At 39.9% G+C, this 14,503-nt stretch overlaps 2 protein-coding genes across 7 annotated transcripts in view; one reads left to right on the top strand and one right to left on the bottom strand.

The window, feature by feature from the left end:
* The window catches only part of LOC124143688 (FHF complex subunit HOOK interacting protein 1B-like), a 55,659-nt gene that overhangs the window by 25,661 nt on the left and 15,495 nt on the right, over positions 1-14,503 (bottom strand). The window contains exon 1 of one of the 6 annotated variants that reach the window (XM_046512735.2): positions 357-537. The exons of the other annotated variants lie outside the window; for them this stretch is intronic. The gene's annotated coding sequence lies outside the window, so the exon portion shown is untranslated. Of the gene's footprint in view, positions 1-356; positions 538-14,503 lie in introns of those variants that run through there. 6 annotated transcript variants of the gene reach the window in all.
* LOC124143721 (proline-rich receptor-like protein kinase PERK2) lies at positions 243-1,348 on the top strand. Its single transcript, XM_048388181.1, has 2 exons — positions 243-254; positions 956-1,348. Exons 1-2 carry the CDS (start codon positions 243-245, stop codon positions 1,346-1,348), a joined length of 405 nt encoding a protein of 134 aa, XP_048244138.1.

Below are 14,503 nucleotides of genomic sequence, written 5' to 3'. Positions count from 1 at the left end.
CAAGTATTCTCTTGTCTGCTTGATTGGCATTCTAGAACTATTCTCTTGAGTTTGACCTTGAGGATAGAGTGAGTTCTAGCCAGATTCCACCAAAACATGCTATATTGACCTACATAATGACATGGCCATAAAAAAATAACCTTATCACACTGAACCCATGTGGCTATCAAACCTGCATCTTGGTGTGAATCTAACGGTTGAACCACTGTACTACCAATATCGTCTCTTAAGAATACTGCAGTATGGCGATACTAGTCAGTGGAACAAGGCTGGAGCAAGACACAACACATGATGTTGGGAATGCTTACATTGAAAGAAGAATAGTTTTAGCACCCTATCAACGTAGTTGCACCTACTTGCTGTGACATTTATTATCAGCTGAAGACAGAAAAAACAAGCACAATGTTTCGTGTGTAAGGTCCCACACAAATTACAGCACTTTTGAAATGTGTTGCAATGCACATATACTCATCCACCGAACCACATTCAAACACTGTCAAGGTTCACTGTACATGGCAGGAGAACACCCTCCCCTAGCCTGGAGTACTGCCTCCCCTAGCCTGGAGAACACCCTCCCCTAGTCTGGAGAACACCCTCCTCTTGCCTGGAGAACACCCTCCTCTTGCCTGGAGAACACCCTCCCCTAGCCTGGAGAACTGCCTCCTCTAGCCTGGAGAACACCCTCCCCTAGCCTGGAGAACTGCCTCCTCTAGCCTGGAGAACACCCTCCCCTAGCCTGGAGAACACCCTCCCCTAGCCTGGAGAACTGCCTCCTCTAGCCTGGAGAACACCCTCCCCTAGCCTGGAGAACTGCCTCCACTAGCCTGGAGAACTGCCTCCTCTAGCCTGGAGAACTGCCTCCTCTAGCCTAGAGAACACCCTCCCCTAGTCTGGAGAACACCCTCCCCTAGCCTGGAGAACTGCCTCCTCTAGCCTGGAGAACACCCTCCCCTAGCCTGGAGAACTGCCTCCTCTAGCCTGGAGAACACTCTCCCCTAGCCTGGAGGACCCCACCCTCCTCCCACGACCTCTCTCCCCAAGCCTGGAGGACCCCACCCTCCTCCCACGACCTCTCTCCCCAAGCCTGGAGGACCCCACCCTCCTCCCACGACCTCTCTCCCCTAGCCTGGAGGACCCCACCCTCCTCCCACGACCTTTCTCCCCTAGCCTGGAGGACCCCACCATCCTCCCAAGACCTCTCTCCCCTAGCCTGGAGGACCCCACCCTCCTCCCACTACGTCTTTCCCCAAGTCTGGAGAACACCATCCTCCTCCCACGACCTCTCTCCCCTAGCCTGTACGACCCCTCCCCTAGTACTGATGTAAGACTGTACCCTGTTTTAGTGTGAAGTGACCTGTCAAAACAACCATGTGACAACAGTTTATTTTTTCAAACTAATCCTGCAGATAAACTGTGTTTGCAAATGATAATTTTCAGGTAAAAAAGCAGAATTGTAAGTTTCAATCTAAAACCATCTGCCACATCACATCATCATCCATCTGTTCCTGGGTCCAGTGTTTAATGCAGTCACATTGCACACTCCGGCTAGCAATGTTGCCCTATGCTTTCATACAGCGTCAGTCAAGGTGAAACAACAGCTGGGTGGTGAATAGACAGTCACTCCACTTCCTGTGGCACTTCTTATCAACTCAATACATTTGTTTAGTTTCACAATGGGCACTCGGATAAATGATCTATATTTTATACAGTGAGACGGCAAGCCTCCTGATCTTCCATCCACTATCACCTACATCCACTTTAGTCGACAGTCTTATATAAACATTGTCATGCTACATCGATCTCCATTACTGTTTGTCAGAATAACTGACACACCCAGAAATGTTCCTCTATGTGAAATTATGCCTACACACTGTCTGACTTGTCTATGTATAGAAATCTGATGTTTTATTCATTTATTCTCGGGTAGACATACAGATGAACACAACATGTGGACCAGAATTATATCTCCAAGAAAAATGTATATATATATATATATAATATTTAATAAATCTGAATATAAAAAAACATCAAATGTATATGCTTTCCAAACTTGTGTATGAATACTTCATACATATTACATGAAATAATTATATTAGAATCCATCTGATCTATGGCAACATGCAACATAAGAACACTCAATATTGATATACATTGCCAATACAATGCTCTGTTGTCTCGAAACACTGCACATAATTGAGAAAATGTCATGGTGCTATGTGTGTTAGACCTAAAATGACTTTACTACACTGACAGGCTTCGTGCTGCTCTTCTTATCATAAAATCAGTGTGCCAAGCAGTCAGTAATTCTTGAAATAAATAACATTCTACCATGTTGTGTCTCTACAGAATCCAAATGCTGTTCAGGTGGAATAAGACAATATTTCTTTTCTACTTCATGTGACAAACATACTACTCAATTAAATTTAAGGATCGCCCAATTCTTTCATATTCCTATAGTTACTCTGTCATGCCATAATTTTCTTTGAGTAGTATAATATCACAAAACCTTATCAATTAATAAACATGAAAAAATATGGTAACGTGTACATTCAACACTTCAATTCACAGAAAACTGAAAATGGAAAAATTCTTTAAGCACATACAAAAAAAGGTAAAACTTAATTAACAGATTTCCGCTTAAAAACTGCTACGTTCTTTGAGAAAGAGACGTGCGAAAAACATCTGACAACAGTGTCAGTAACAATTCTGGCACAAAGTTATTTCTCGAGTGACATATACTACTCAAAATAACGATACCCAATTCTTTCATATTACTATTCTGGCAATGCTGTTCAGTAATTTGAAAGAATCGTGTGTTCTTCAACTGCTTTCAAGTAGCATTGTAATCAGTGGTAATCTGAATTTGAGGTATCAAGGTTACACTAAACAATTACCTGTTGTACTCACAGTGTATGTAATATCTCACACAAGCCCCATGTCACTGAGTCTACAAATGTCAGGCTACTGGTACTCCACCACACAGTAGAAATGTGATAAGGTCAGAGCTGTTTGGCAGCAATTATCATCTGTTTGATTACCACGTTATTTACCTACAACATACTTCACACATAAGTACAAACTGCCCTCCATTGCACACACCGTTATCGATGCCTCACACACAGCCGGGGTATGTCCAACATTACGTCAAACATTACGTCAAACCATGACCAAATCATAATTAGCACATGTTACTTATCACTATTAACAGAAGCATGAGAAGGAAATGTGCTCTACGTTCCTCAACAGCTTTTCCGGTAATGTAAGCTGGCTGGACGTAACATCAAGATTTGAAATGAATATGTTTTATACAACCCCAAATGTTTTATTTCACCCCCAAATGTTTTATACAACCTCCAAACGTTTTATACAACCCTCAAATGCTGTATACAATCCCCAAATGTTTTATTTCACCCCCAAATGTTTTATACAACCTCCAAACGTTTTATACAACCCTCAAATGCTGTATACAATCCCCAAATGTTTTACTTCACCCCCAAATGTTTTATACAACCTCCAAACGTTTTATACAACCCTCAAATGCTGTATACAATCCCCAAATGTTTTATTTCACCCCCAAATGTTTTATACAACCTCCAAATGTTTTATTTCACCCCCAAATGTTTTATTTCACCCCCAAATGTTTTATTTCACCCCCAAATGTTTTATACACCCCCTGGCTGGACAGTGGCTATTAAGAACAGGTATAAAGGTCAACAATGGTCAAGGTTGTGTAATTACCTATGAGACAAGTCACGCAGAAACACAATCATCTGATAATATCATCAGCATACAGGTGACCTGCAGGTCACACAGCCAGACCATGGACAGACACAGGTCATCTGTGTAATGTGGTATCAGATACTGTATTCAGGACTGTATGGTCAATGGGTTTAGGACAATCACTGACCGGGATGGAACGGTCGTTGCGACTCAGTGATCCTGTCAACACACACTTCAGATTATGTCGTGCAACTGTGCAACAGTTGGTTCACTGACAGGTCTGAATAACTACACATGCATTAGGGGTGTCACGTCAGTTAGTATCAATGTGTCGACTCAGAAGTATCATGGTGTATTACTATGTATCAGTTAATAACAAAACTAGTTATTCTGTATGTATATACATGGACATTTTCTATCTAGACTTGCAGTTAATCAAATTAATACTAATATGAACAAGACTGATCCATCAAATGTTTGAAATTGAACTTCTGTTTTCTTATAACATGTATCATTTAACCAAGGAATTCTTGTAAACATTTCTGTAGGAGTGAATAATTTATTATTGATATTCCTAAATTTGTATCGATACAGTATCGACATTAAACAGCTATCGATATTGCGATAAACAATGACATCTCAAAATGTACTGTAAATCTTGAAATTAATGCGTCTCCAAAAGAATGCAGGCGCTGGTCCCTAGCCAAAAATGCGACTCAATATGAATGCGACACCCCCCTCCTCTCAAGCATCAGTGGATGTTATCTAAAGAAAACGTCCTCTGTCAGGTTTACAGGAGAATCCCCACTTTAATCCAACTTTACATTAATCCAATCACATACCAAATAGCACCACTAAAACAATACATGCGTGCTGGCTCGTGTCAGCCTTTGACGCAGTCGCAAAGAACAAAGACACTGTGTTGCGTGCGTGGCGTCTGTCTTGACTTGCAGGTGTGATCAGTGATGACATAAGTGAGTAGAACTCTTGTCTTGACCCAAGCAGTGACAATTCACGGGATGTTATTAGTGTTTAAATGACATTGTTTATATACTTGTTACAAGTGATGATCAATAAACAGTGATGTGGAATACATAGTTGTTTGTTTTCAGCGTATGTCTAAGGTGGTATTTATGCTATCCAAAATGTCTTATTGTTGATATAAATGCGATGTTTATTAATGCGAGCAAAGACCACTCGCATTTTTCGCATTTAATTCACGCTCGCATTAATTTCAAGATTTACAGTATTTTGTGTATGAAGTTATTTAGGCATTTAGCAGTTGGAAGATCATGAAGGATAAAATGTCCAATCAATGACAACCCTAGAGTTCATTTATTTCTAAACTTGATGAAATACAATATACACATCATGTACATGGAACTCTCATAAAACAGGACATGAGCTTCAACAGATGATGTATACAGATGCCTTGAAATAACTGTTTAATCAAAAATGAAAAATTAACAAAACTGTGCTTCCTAACTCCCATTATCCATGACTTTAGATGAATGTGTAGCACTAACGTACTGTGGCCTTTGACTGGTATGTTGATACCAGTGCATGGACTATTACTCAACCCTCATCCAGTGTTTGACACCGAAGGGGATTGATTCTACTGGGGTCCCTGTGGTTACCTGCAGTAATATTTAAATCTGGGAACATGTTAAACTTTGATCATGTTGATAAGCTACATTAGGGTTTTTGACAGCTTTCTCGGCAATTCTTATGCTCTACAATTACAATTCAAACAAGTACAAGCACAATCAAGAAAACAGGTTTCACAATTAACAAATTTCCGCTAGCTCGAGGCTGGTACAACTCAGGACTATGGACATTTCCTCCAGGACAACCTATATTACTATGAGCGGGTAGATGGCAATGGGTAGATAGCATATCATGTTTGGACTGGTAAAAACAAAACTAATTTCTAACCCTGGAGAACAAAATCATGTCATGATATTGTATCATGCAATTTACAAAGATAGGACTGACACATCTGGGGTCCTCAAACAAGGTTGAAAATGTGACTTGCCCTGTGCAAGTAAGATATATTCATTTCAGAGACTAGATGTGGGTCAACGCTGTCTTCTCTACATACATGCACCAAATAATGTGAACATGCACTCAAGTCAGCTCTGTTCCCACCCACCACACCTTCCCTATTCTGACAGTGAAGACCCTGTCTTCTCTACATGTGCACCAAATAATGTGAACCTGCACTCAAGGCAGCTCTGTTCTCACCCAACACACCTTCCCTACTCTGACAGTGAACACCCTGTCTCCGCTATACATGCACCAAATAATGTGAACAAGCACTCAAGGCAGCTCTGTTCCCACCCACCACACCTTCCATACTCTGACAGTGAAGACCCTGTCTTTTCTATACATGCACCAAATAATGTGAACATGTACACAAGGCAGCTGTTCCCACCCACCACACCTTCCCTACTCTGACAGTGAAGACCCTGTCTTTTCTATACATGCACCAAATAATGTGAACATGCACTCAAGTCATCTCTGTTCCCACCCACCACATCTTCCCTACTCAGACAGTGAAGACCCTGTCTTCTCTATACATGCACCAAATAATGTGAACATGCACTCAAGTCAGCTCTGTTCCCACCCACCACATCTTCCCTACTCAGACAGTGAAGACCCTGTCTTCTCTATACATGCACCAAATAATGTGAACATGCACTCAAGTCAGCTCTGTTCCCACCCACCACACCTTCCCTATTCTGACAGTGAAGACCCTGTCTTCTCTACATGTGCACCAAATAATGTGAACCTGCACTCAAGGCAGCTCTGTTCTCACCCAACACACCTTCCCTACTCTGACAGTGAACACCCTGTCTCCGCTATACATGCACCAAATAATGTGAACAAGCACTCAAGGCAGCTCTGTTCCCACCCACCACACCTTCCATACTCTGACAGTGAAGACCCTGTCTTTTCTATACATGCACCAAATAATGTGAACATGTACACAAGGCAGCTGTTCCCACCCACCACACCTTCCCTACTCTGACAGTGAAGACCCTGTCTTTTCTATACATGCACCAAATAATGTGAACATGCACTCAAGTCATCTCTGTTCCCACCCACCACATCTTCCCTACTCAGACAGTGAAGACCCTGTCTTCTCTATACATGCACCAAATAATGTGAACATGCACTCAAGTCAGCTCTGTTCCCACCCACCACATCTTCCCTACTCAGACAGTGAAGACCCTGTCTTCTCTATACATGCACCAAATAATGTGAACATGCACTCAAGTCAGCTCTGTTCCCACCCACCACACCTTCCCTATTCTGACAGTGAAGACCCTGTCTTCTCTACATATGCACCAAATAATGTGAACCTGCACTCAAGGCAGCTCTGTTCTCACCCAACACACCTTCCCTACTCTGACAGTAAAGACCCTGTCTCCGCTATACATGCACCAAATAATGTGAACATGCACTCAAGTCAGCTCTGTTCCCAACCACAACACCTTCCCTACCCTGACAGTGAAGAACCTGTCTTCTCTACATATGCACCAAATAATGTGAACATGCAATCAAGTCATCTCTGTTCCCAACCACCACACCTTCCCTACTCTGACAGTGAAGAACCTGTCTTCTCTACATATGCACAAAATAATGTGAACATGCACTCAAGTCAGCTCTGTTCCCACCCACCACACCTTCCCTACTGACAGTGAAGACCCTGTCTCCGCTATACATGCACCAAATAATGTGAACATGCACTCAAGTCATCTATGCAACACACATCACTCACACACACCTTTTGACCACACCACTGTAGATAAGACTATCTAGACACGCTCCAAGGGGATCCTCAATCTCCTGTCATGATTTCAAAGTGTGTTTTATCAGTAAAAGTGTTGGGGTTTTATCATGTTTATGACCTGTACATCTCTGAGTCTTTCATGTACAATTTTGAAATTCTTTACCCATTAACTCACATCGAGAACAAAGGCTGTGTCCTGAACCATCCAACCTTCATACGTACCTCCCAAACAGCAAATAAATCCATACATCATTTCTCCCTTCAACGATCACAAACACATTCAATGAAGCATCATTTTAAAAGTTGTATTTACACCTGTAACAGCCTGACTCAACGCCGGGCGAAAGTGTCTGACTCATATCCCACTCAGTCAGCGTATCAAACCGTCATAATCATGCTGAGATAATGAAAGTGCTGCTAGCAAGATAATCATGATAATGTAACTAATGATTGAGACGCGGCAAATTGTCGTGAGTACTTGTATGTGCAACATATGGATGTACTTCAGATGGATAACTGAACAAAATTAACATTATGTCTACATCCCATGTGTGCTGTGTTCTGCTGTGAACATCAAAGATTCTGACACGACTAAGGGACTCCGAAGCACCCACTGACAGTATATTAATAAACCTCCCGCTGATGGAGGAATGTAGTTTGAAAATGTATGCCCATAAGTCAGTGAGGCTAGACATTTACATAATGTTTGTTGTTTAACACCTCACTCTGCAATATTCCAGCTATATTATGACAGTCTGTAAATAACAGAGTCTGAACCAAACAATCCAGTGATTGAAATCATGAGCATCGATCTATGCATTTGGGATACGATGACATGCATCAACCAAATCAGCGAGTCTGACCACAAAATCCTAGTTGCCTCTTTTGACAAGCATAATCACCTATTACGACCAGCATGGGTTGCTGTTAGATGCTATGAGTTAAATCCAATAGTACACAGTTTATTTCTTACTGGCTACTGAGTGTGCTAAAGAGCAGCTCTTACTCTCAGCAATATTCCTGCAATATCACTGTGCCTGACACCCATAAGTCTTCCCACATTGTACCCTTGTTGTACTGAACCAGGATATTTGGTTATGCACGAACGCCCTAACCACTGTGTCATCGCACCTCCTTCATATTGGGAGAAGACTACTGTCCTTACAACTTAATCACCTCAGACAGGTGAACCTGTGACTGAACCCTGAAGGCACCAACATTCACCTTGTTCAATGTATATATCATGAAAGAGAGACAAGTTTTTATGATAACACTAGTGTCATGTGTACCATGTTCACGCCCCATGATGGGACTAGATTTATTTGTTATTATAAACAAAACCAGTGATCACTGTCATCACATTTGTAATACATAATACAATCAAACTTAGCATATTTATCTTATAAACACAATGGGCGTTCATCAATGTTTGTCAATGTATTCTTACTGTGTTGGGTTTAACGCCACTTTTAACAGTATTCCAGTTATATCGCGGCGTGTCAGCTTAACATGCTTAATGTACGTGGGAGGAAAGCCTGAAGTGATGCAGGTCTCAGACGTTAACCACTTCGGTGAAACCCATGAGCACGGGTATGGTGCTGACAAACCTAGAAACATAATCAGGGCGAACTGGGATTCAAACCGACAATCATAGGTTTCTGGCGTGCCCAAGGGACGCAACTCTGCACAGCGAATCGCAGCGCCTTAGACGTCTGGGCCACCCGTGCCCCTGTATTCTTACTGATACAGTCTGTGCCAAAATCTTTTGAGACTACTAGCCCAAACACATTTTCAGTAGAATTTAGTGTCGTTATGTATTAGGGACTACAGTATGAGCATGATGAGCTGAGCTTACCACAATGTTTTAAGACTTGGACTTCGGACTAGCAGCTAAAGTTGCAAACTGCTTATCATACAAGGTACTGGTAAACATACAGATCAAGGCAAAACAAACATGACATAAGAACACAGTGCTCGGCACCAACACTGGTCCGCTGGTCTGAGTCTAGTATATTTTCTTGAGGACCAGTAAAATTAAACAAATGGTGGTCCGGTGGTCTAGTGTTATTTTGGGGACGAACAAAGTCATGATACAGTATTTATAACATGATACTATCAGTATTAAGACCGTGACGGCAACTCTTCATCTACTTGCAGTCACACATACCCAACAATCTCATTAAAATCAAATCTTAGTTCTTGCTTAAGAAAAACACGAACTAAGATCTGATTTTATTGACATATCCAACGATGCAATATACACCTACATGACAGGATATGTGTCATATTCTTTGACACAACAATCTCCTGCTGACCATCTAGCGATTTCTATCACGTGTATAATGTTATACACACGCCAAATACCTGGAAAGTGCATCCAGAACATGCATCCACGCATATTCAAGAAATGAGTAAACATTATGTTGTACCAGCATCTTGTTTTGTTACATTAAGGTACTTCAATTCACACACTGATATTCAATATTGCTTCTGAATTAAATCTTTAGAATGATACAATATATTGTTATTAGTATCGCTATACAGCCTTGTGCTTTGCAAAATATTGATACCCTTTAACCTTCCGGTACCCGTCCCGAGTCAAAAGACATCAAATCATCATCAACGGTCATACAAAATAAGCCAAAGGTGTTTCTTAATTTTTCATTAAGCAAATATACTATCTCACCTATGAAGCATACTCAGTAGATTGACAACACATAAGTTGACATTACAGGGTTTGAAACTAACTTATGCAAATCTAAAACCAGTCAAATACAGGAAAGAAAAGTGACATTTTCTTGTGGACAAACACTTATACATTTAGGTAGATGGTAATTCTGTAGCAGATAATTTTTGCAGACTAGAGAAAAATATATATTAATTTTTAGTCATATCTGCATCCCTACCATTCAAACACAACGAGGGGCGGTCGGGTAGCCTAGTGGTTAAAGCGTTCGCTCGTCACGCCGAAGACCCGGGTTCGATTCCCGACATGGGTACAATGTGTGAAGCCCATTTCTGGTGTCCCCCGCCGTGATATTGCTGGAATATTGCTAAAAGCGGCGTAAAACCAAACTCACTCACTCACTCACTCAAACACAACGATCCTGCTGGGATCAAATCTTCAGTACCTTTGATGTCACTCAGCCTGTGGGAGCTCCTGTATGGTCGACACAGGGTACAACAGAGGCACACAGTGATTTGATTTGTGTTTAACAGATTTATCAGGTACAGGCAAAGCATACTACTGCACTCAACATTACATAAGCCGCATGTGTCAAGAACTATACAATGAGGCCATTGTGGAGAAGCACCTTGTCACATGAGTACAGACATCCTCCAGGTGCCACTCTCCAGTGTGGAGAAACTCCTGTATGCATGAGCAGGCACTGTGACACTTTGTTAATTACCTCCTGTGATCACAGCCTGGTTAACATGGCTAATTGCTGATGAGCTGTTGACAACAAACATGTTTGAGATGTCAGATGACTTGATTATGCTTCATGTTGGATGAAACAGTTGGGAGATAATGACTTACCGTATTCGACGTAATAAGCGACCCGCTCTAATAAGCGCCCATGGCGATATTTGCTAATATATTGGCTAGTGAACAATCCCAATCAGCACCCCTTCCGATTAATCAATGTACACAAGACTTATTTATTCGTGTATAATACGCACTCGTGTGTTATATGCACCCTTAATTATAGGCAATTAAATTCTGGAAAAATATATATCTTGTATATAAACATTTCAGGCTGTCAGCATAGACCACGAAATTTATCTTTCAACTCTGTTTTTTCCACCAAAATAATATTCTAATAAGAGCCTCCTATTTCTAATTTTGAGAGCGCCCTGGGCGCTTATTACGTCGAATATGGTATTTCAATCACTATTAAAACCTGTGTTGGGTCTGACGAGCCTAAAAGGTTTGTTTAAAATTTTTCTTTTTAATTCCTTATTAATTATTATTAATCCCAATATATGACTGTAATTTCATTTGAACATGTTGATATATTTCTGAATTTAATCGATGCCAACATCAATTTATAATGAACAGAAAATGTATCTCTCTTCATGAAGTTTATCGTGGTAAAACAATTAATAGAATAATGACAATCATGTAATTTGGAGGAATATTATCATGATTATGTCACTAACATATTGGTCGCAATGGCTCTAATACTATATGTAGTACCATCATCACAATCACTCGCTGACAATCACTCAAGTAAGGAACAAATCATGCTAATAACTAAGCAATACATAATTAATAAATTCAACAAGGTAAAATAATCATGATAACTGTTTGGTCCAGCAAGTCCAAACCAATCCAACATGTTCCATGATGACAACTTTACCAAACACAAAGAGGAAATATGGAAAGAAGGAATGACGGAATGACCATTATTATTCTATCAGCAAAATGATAACTAGGAGAATGAACACACCAAAAATGGGTTTGTTAACATGGTTACATCAAATACCAAACATGGGCACCATTGAAGGCTTAAAAGTTAGCATCCTCTAAGACTTGCACAAGCAATAATTATTAATTTAAATCATAATTCCCGGATTTAATAAATAATAAGAACAAGTTGTCCCTATAAGAGACTGACATCCTCAGATATACTGTCCGCCTATCTAGACTTGCCTATTATAAGGATAGAATTACAACACATCCATGTACTTATCTTTCAGTACAGTCTTGGAGCATTTTTTTCAGGCTAGCATCCTCCAAATACATCAATGTTGAGAGGATATTTATATTTTCTTGTCAAATAACACATATATCTCAAGTGAACTGAAGTTGACATGAAGTTATTTTGGTCACCCTGGTCATTTTGGTTACTGCTTATTTGTTTAAACAATAAATTCAAAGTCTTCTCTTCCTCAATAAATTCTATTACTGTGTAAAGAGGAGAATGTTTAGTACAGTTCTAGGTATGTTACTGTAATACAGTAATTGCATGATGTGCATATAATGCAAGAAGGCTGCAATGACCAAACGCTGCAAATAATGCACTCATCCAGTTATTATCTAAAATGTTAATCTGTAACACTAACACTTACTGTAGACGTTTAGTTGCAAATCAAAATTAAACAAAGCTGTTTTATATTATTTTCTAAATGCTGCTTTTTGCCCCAGTCCGTTGAATCCATCATTAAAAAAAAGAAAATATATTGCCTTACATATATAATATATTTCTTGCTGGTATTCCTAGTTGAACCGTTATCAGTTTGAACACTCACCTTCACTATTTCATAAGAGAAATGGACACACCCTAACTGATCAGGTGATAGTCATGCTGTGTGAAGTCAAGTAATGTTTCCTATGTATGGAATAGTGTCAATCAATAATGTGAATATTAATAAAACCATGATAACACAAAATCAATAAAACACTCAGTTCCTCCTCATGGTAACTACATGTGAACTACTTTGTCATCACTAACATATATGTTATTACCTATAGAAACATTTGAGTGGTTCACTACTCATAACGACCCAGCTGTTGATGTAACTCTTCAGCATGCTCCCTCACAACATTGTGCTTAATAGTACAACATAAAGTCAAGTTACCCTTCAACGGCGGCCTTCGCAATTCAATATTTCATGCAACTGTCAATTAAATTTGAAAGCATTCTGCTAATGGCAGATTGAGGAAATTGACCTATCTTTAATTCAGCAATCATTGGTAGAAACTTACATTTATCATCCGAAACTGGCTCCCACAGGAGATATGGCTTGGGTGAGATCAAGCGATATCTATACTGTAGATATCGCTGCAATGAAATTGCATCACAATGCTTTGCAGACCATTGTGACGTCATTGGTTACCATGACATCACAATCAAATGACATCACTAATGGCTCTGCTACTGAAGCTGTTATTAGTACTTTTTACACTTAAGACACTGCTTATTACTTTCTACAAACTGAAAAAGTTGGAAGAATGATGTTGGATGATAAATAAAATCTCACCTTCGTGTCTTTTGATATCAAATATATCAACACTCGTTGATAAAAGTGGAAAAGAATCCTCGGCAAGCCTCGGAGTTTTCCCACTTTTATCAACTCGTGTTGATATATTTTATATCAAAAGACGCTCGAGTGAGATTCTCTATTTATAGTCCACTAGTCCTTATAATGATATTATATAGCAAAACCCCTTAAAAATGGCAAATTTCTACTGGTCCTTATGATACCTTAACTATTGGGCAGTTTGGCAAGGACTATAAGACTAGTGCCAATTTCTAACTCTGGTAATATACTTAGGCTGATCATCTTATCACTGACTCTAATCAATGACTGTTTTGGTTGTCCTGTACGCTGTACCAATGTTGTGATCTAGTATTCATTTTCAAATGTGGAGGAAAAAACGTTTTGTGATTTTTCTGTATCAAATATTATTCTGCATGTTCGACCACTCACTCACTATATCTATGTGTAATATTCATACACTCATTACCAAAATGACACCAATAAGGTCTTTCACTGACATTATTAAGGGAAAAAGGATCTTTAATATTGACAACACCTTTCTTTAATATAAAATGTCTCAAAAAACTGTTTTTAGCATGACAACTTGTTGATTGAGAGGTTAGAACCAACCAGTTATGACAACTGAGGAATGATGAATTCCACCTGAATCCAATCACTTGTACTTGGAGTGAGTGAGTGAGTGAGTGAGTGAGTGAGTGAGTGAGTGAGTGAGTGAGTGAGTGAGTGAGTGAGTGAGTGAGTGAGTGAGTGAGTGAGTGAGTGGGGCTTATCACTGCTTTGAAAGTATCTCCATAATCATAATGAACAAGAGTCACAGCTTGTGTTGCATGTAAACCGAAAGAGGCACAGGTCTGAGATATTTACCTAGGAAAAACTTACAAGCATGGGCATAGAGTGGTAAGTCAAGAATCATGTGGCCAATGTAGTGTTCAAAACCCAGTATCACAGGATTATTGCACCCCTAATGTGCCTAAGGGACGA

The sequence above is a fragment of the Haliotis rufescens genome, unplaced genomic scaffold, assembly GCF_023055435.1.
Source record: "Haliotis rufescens isolate VD_foot unplaced genomic scaffold, xgHalRufe1.0.p SCAF_7, whole genome shotgun sequence".
NCBI lineage: Eukaryota > Metazoa > Mollusca > Gastropoda > Lepetellida > Haliotidae > Haliotis > Haliotis rufescens.
This window is presented reverse-complemented; position numbering and strand designations above follow the sequence as displayed.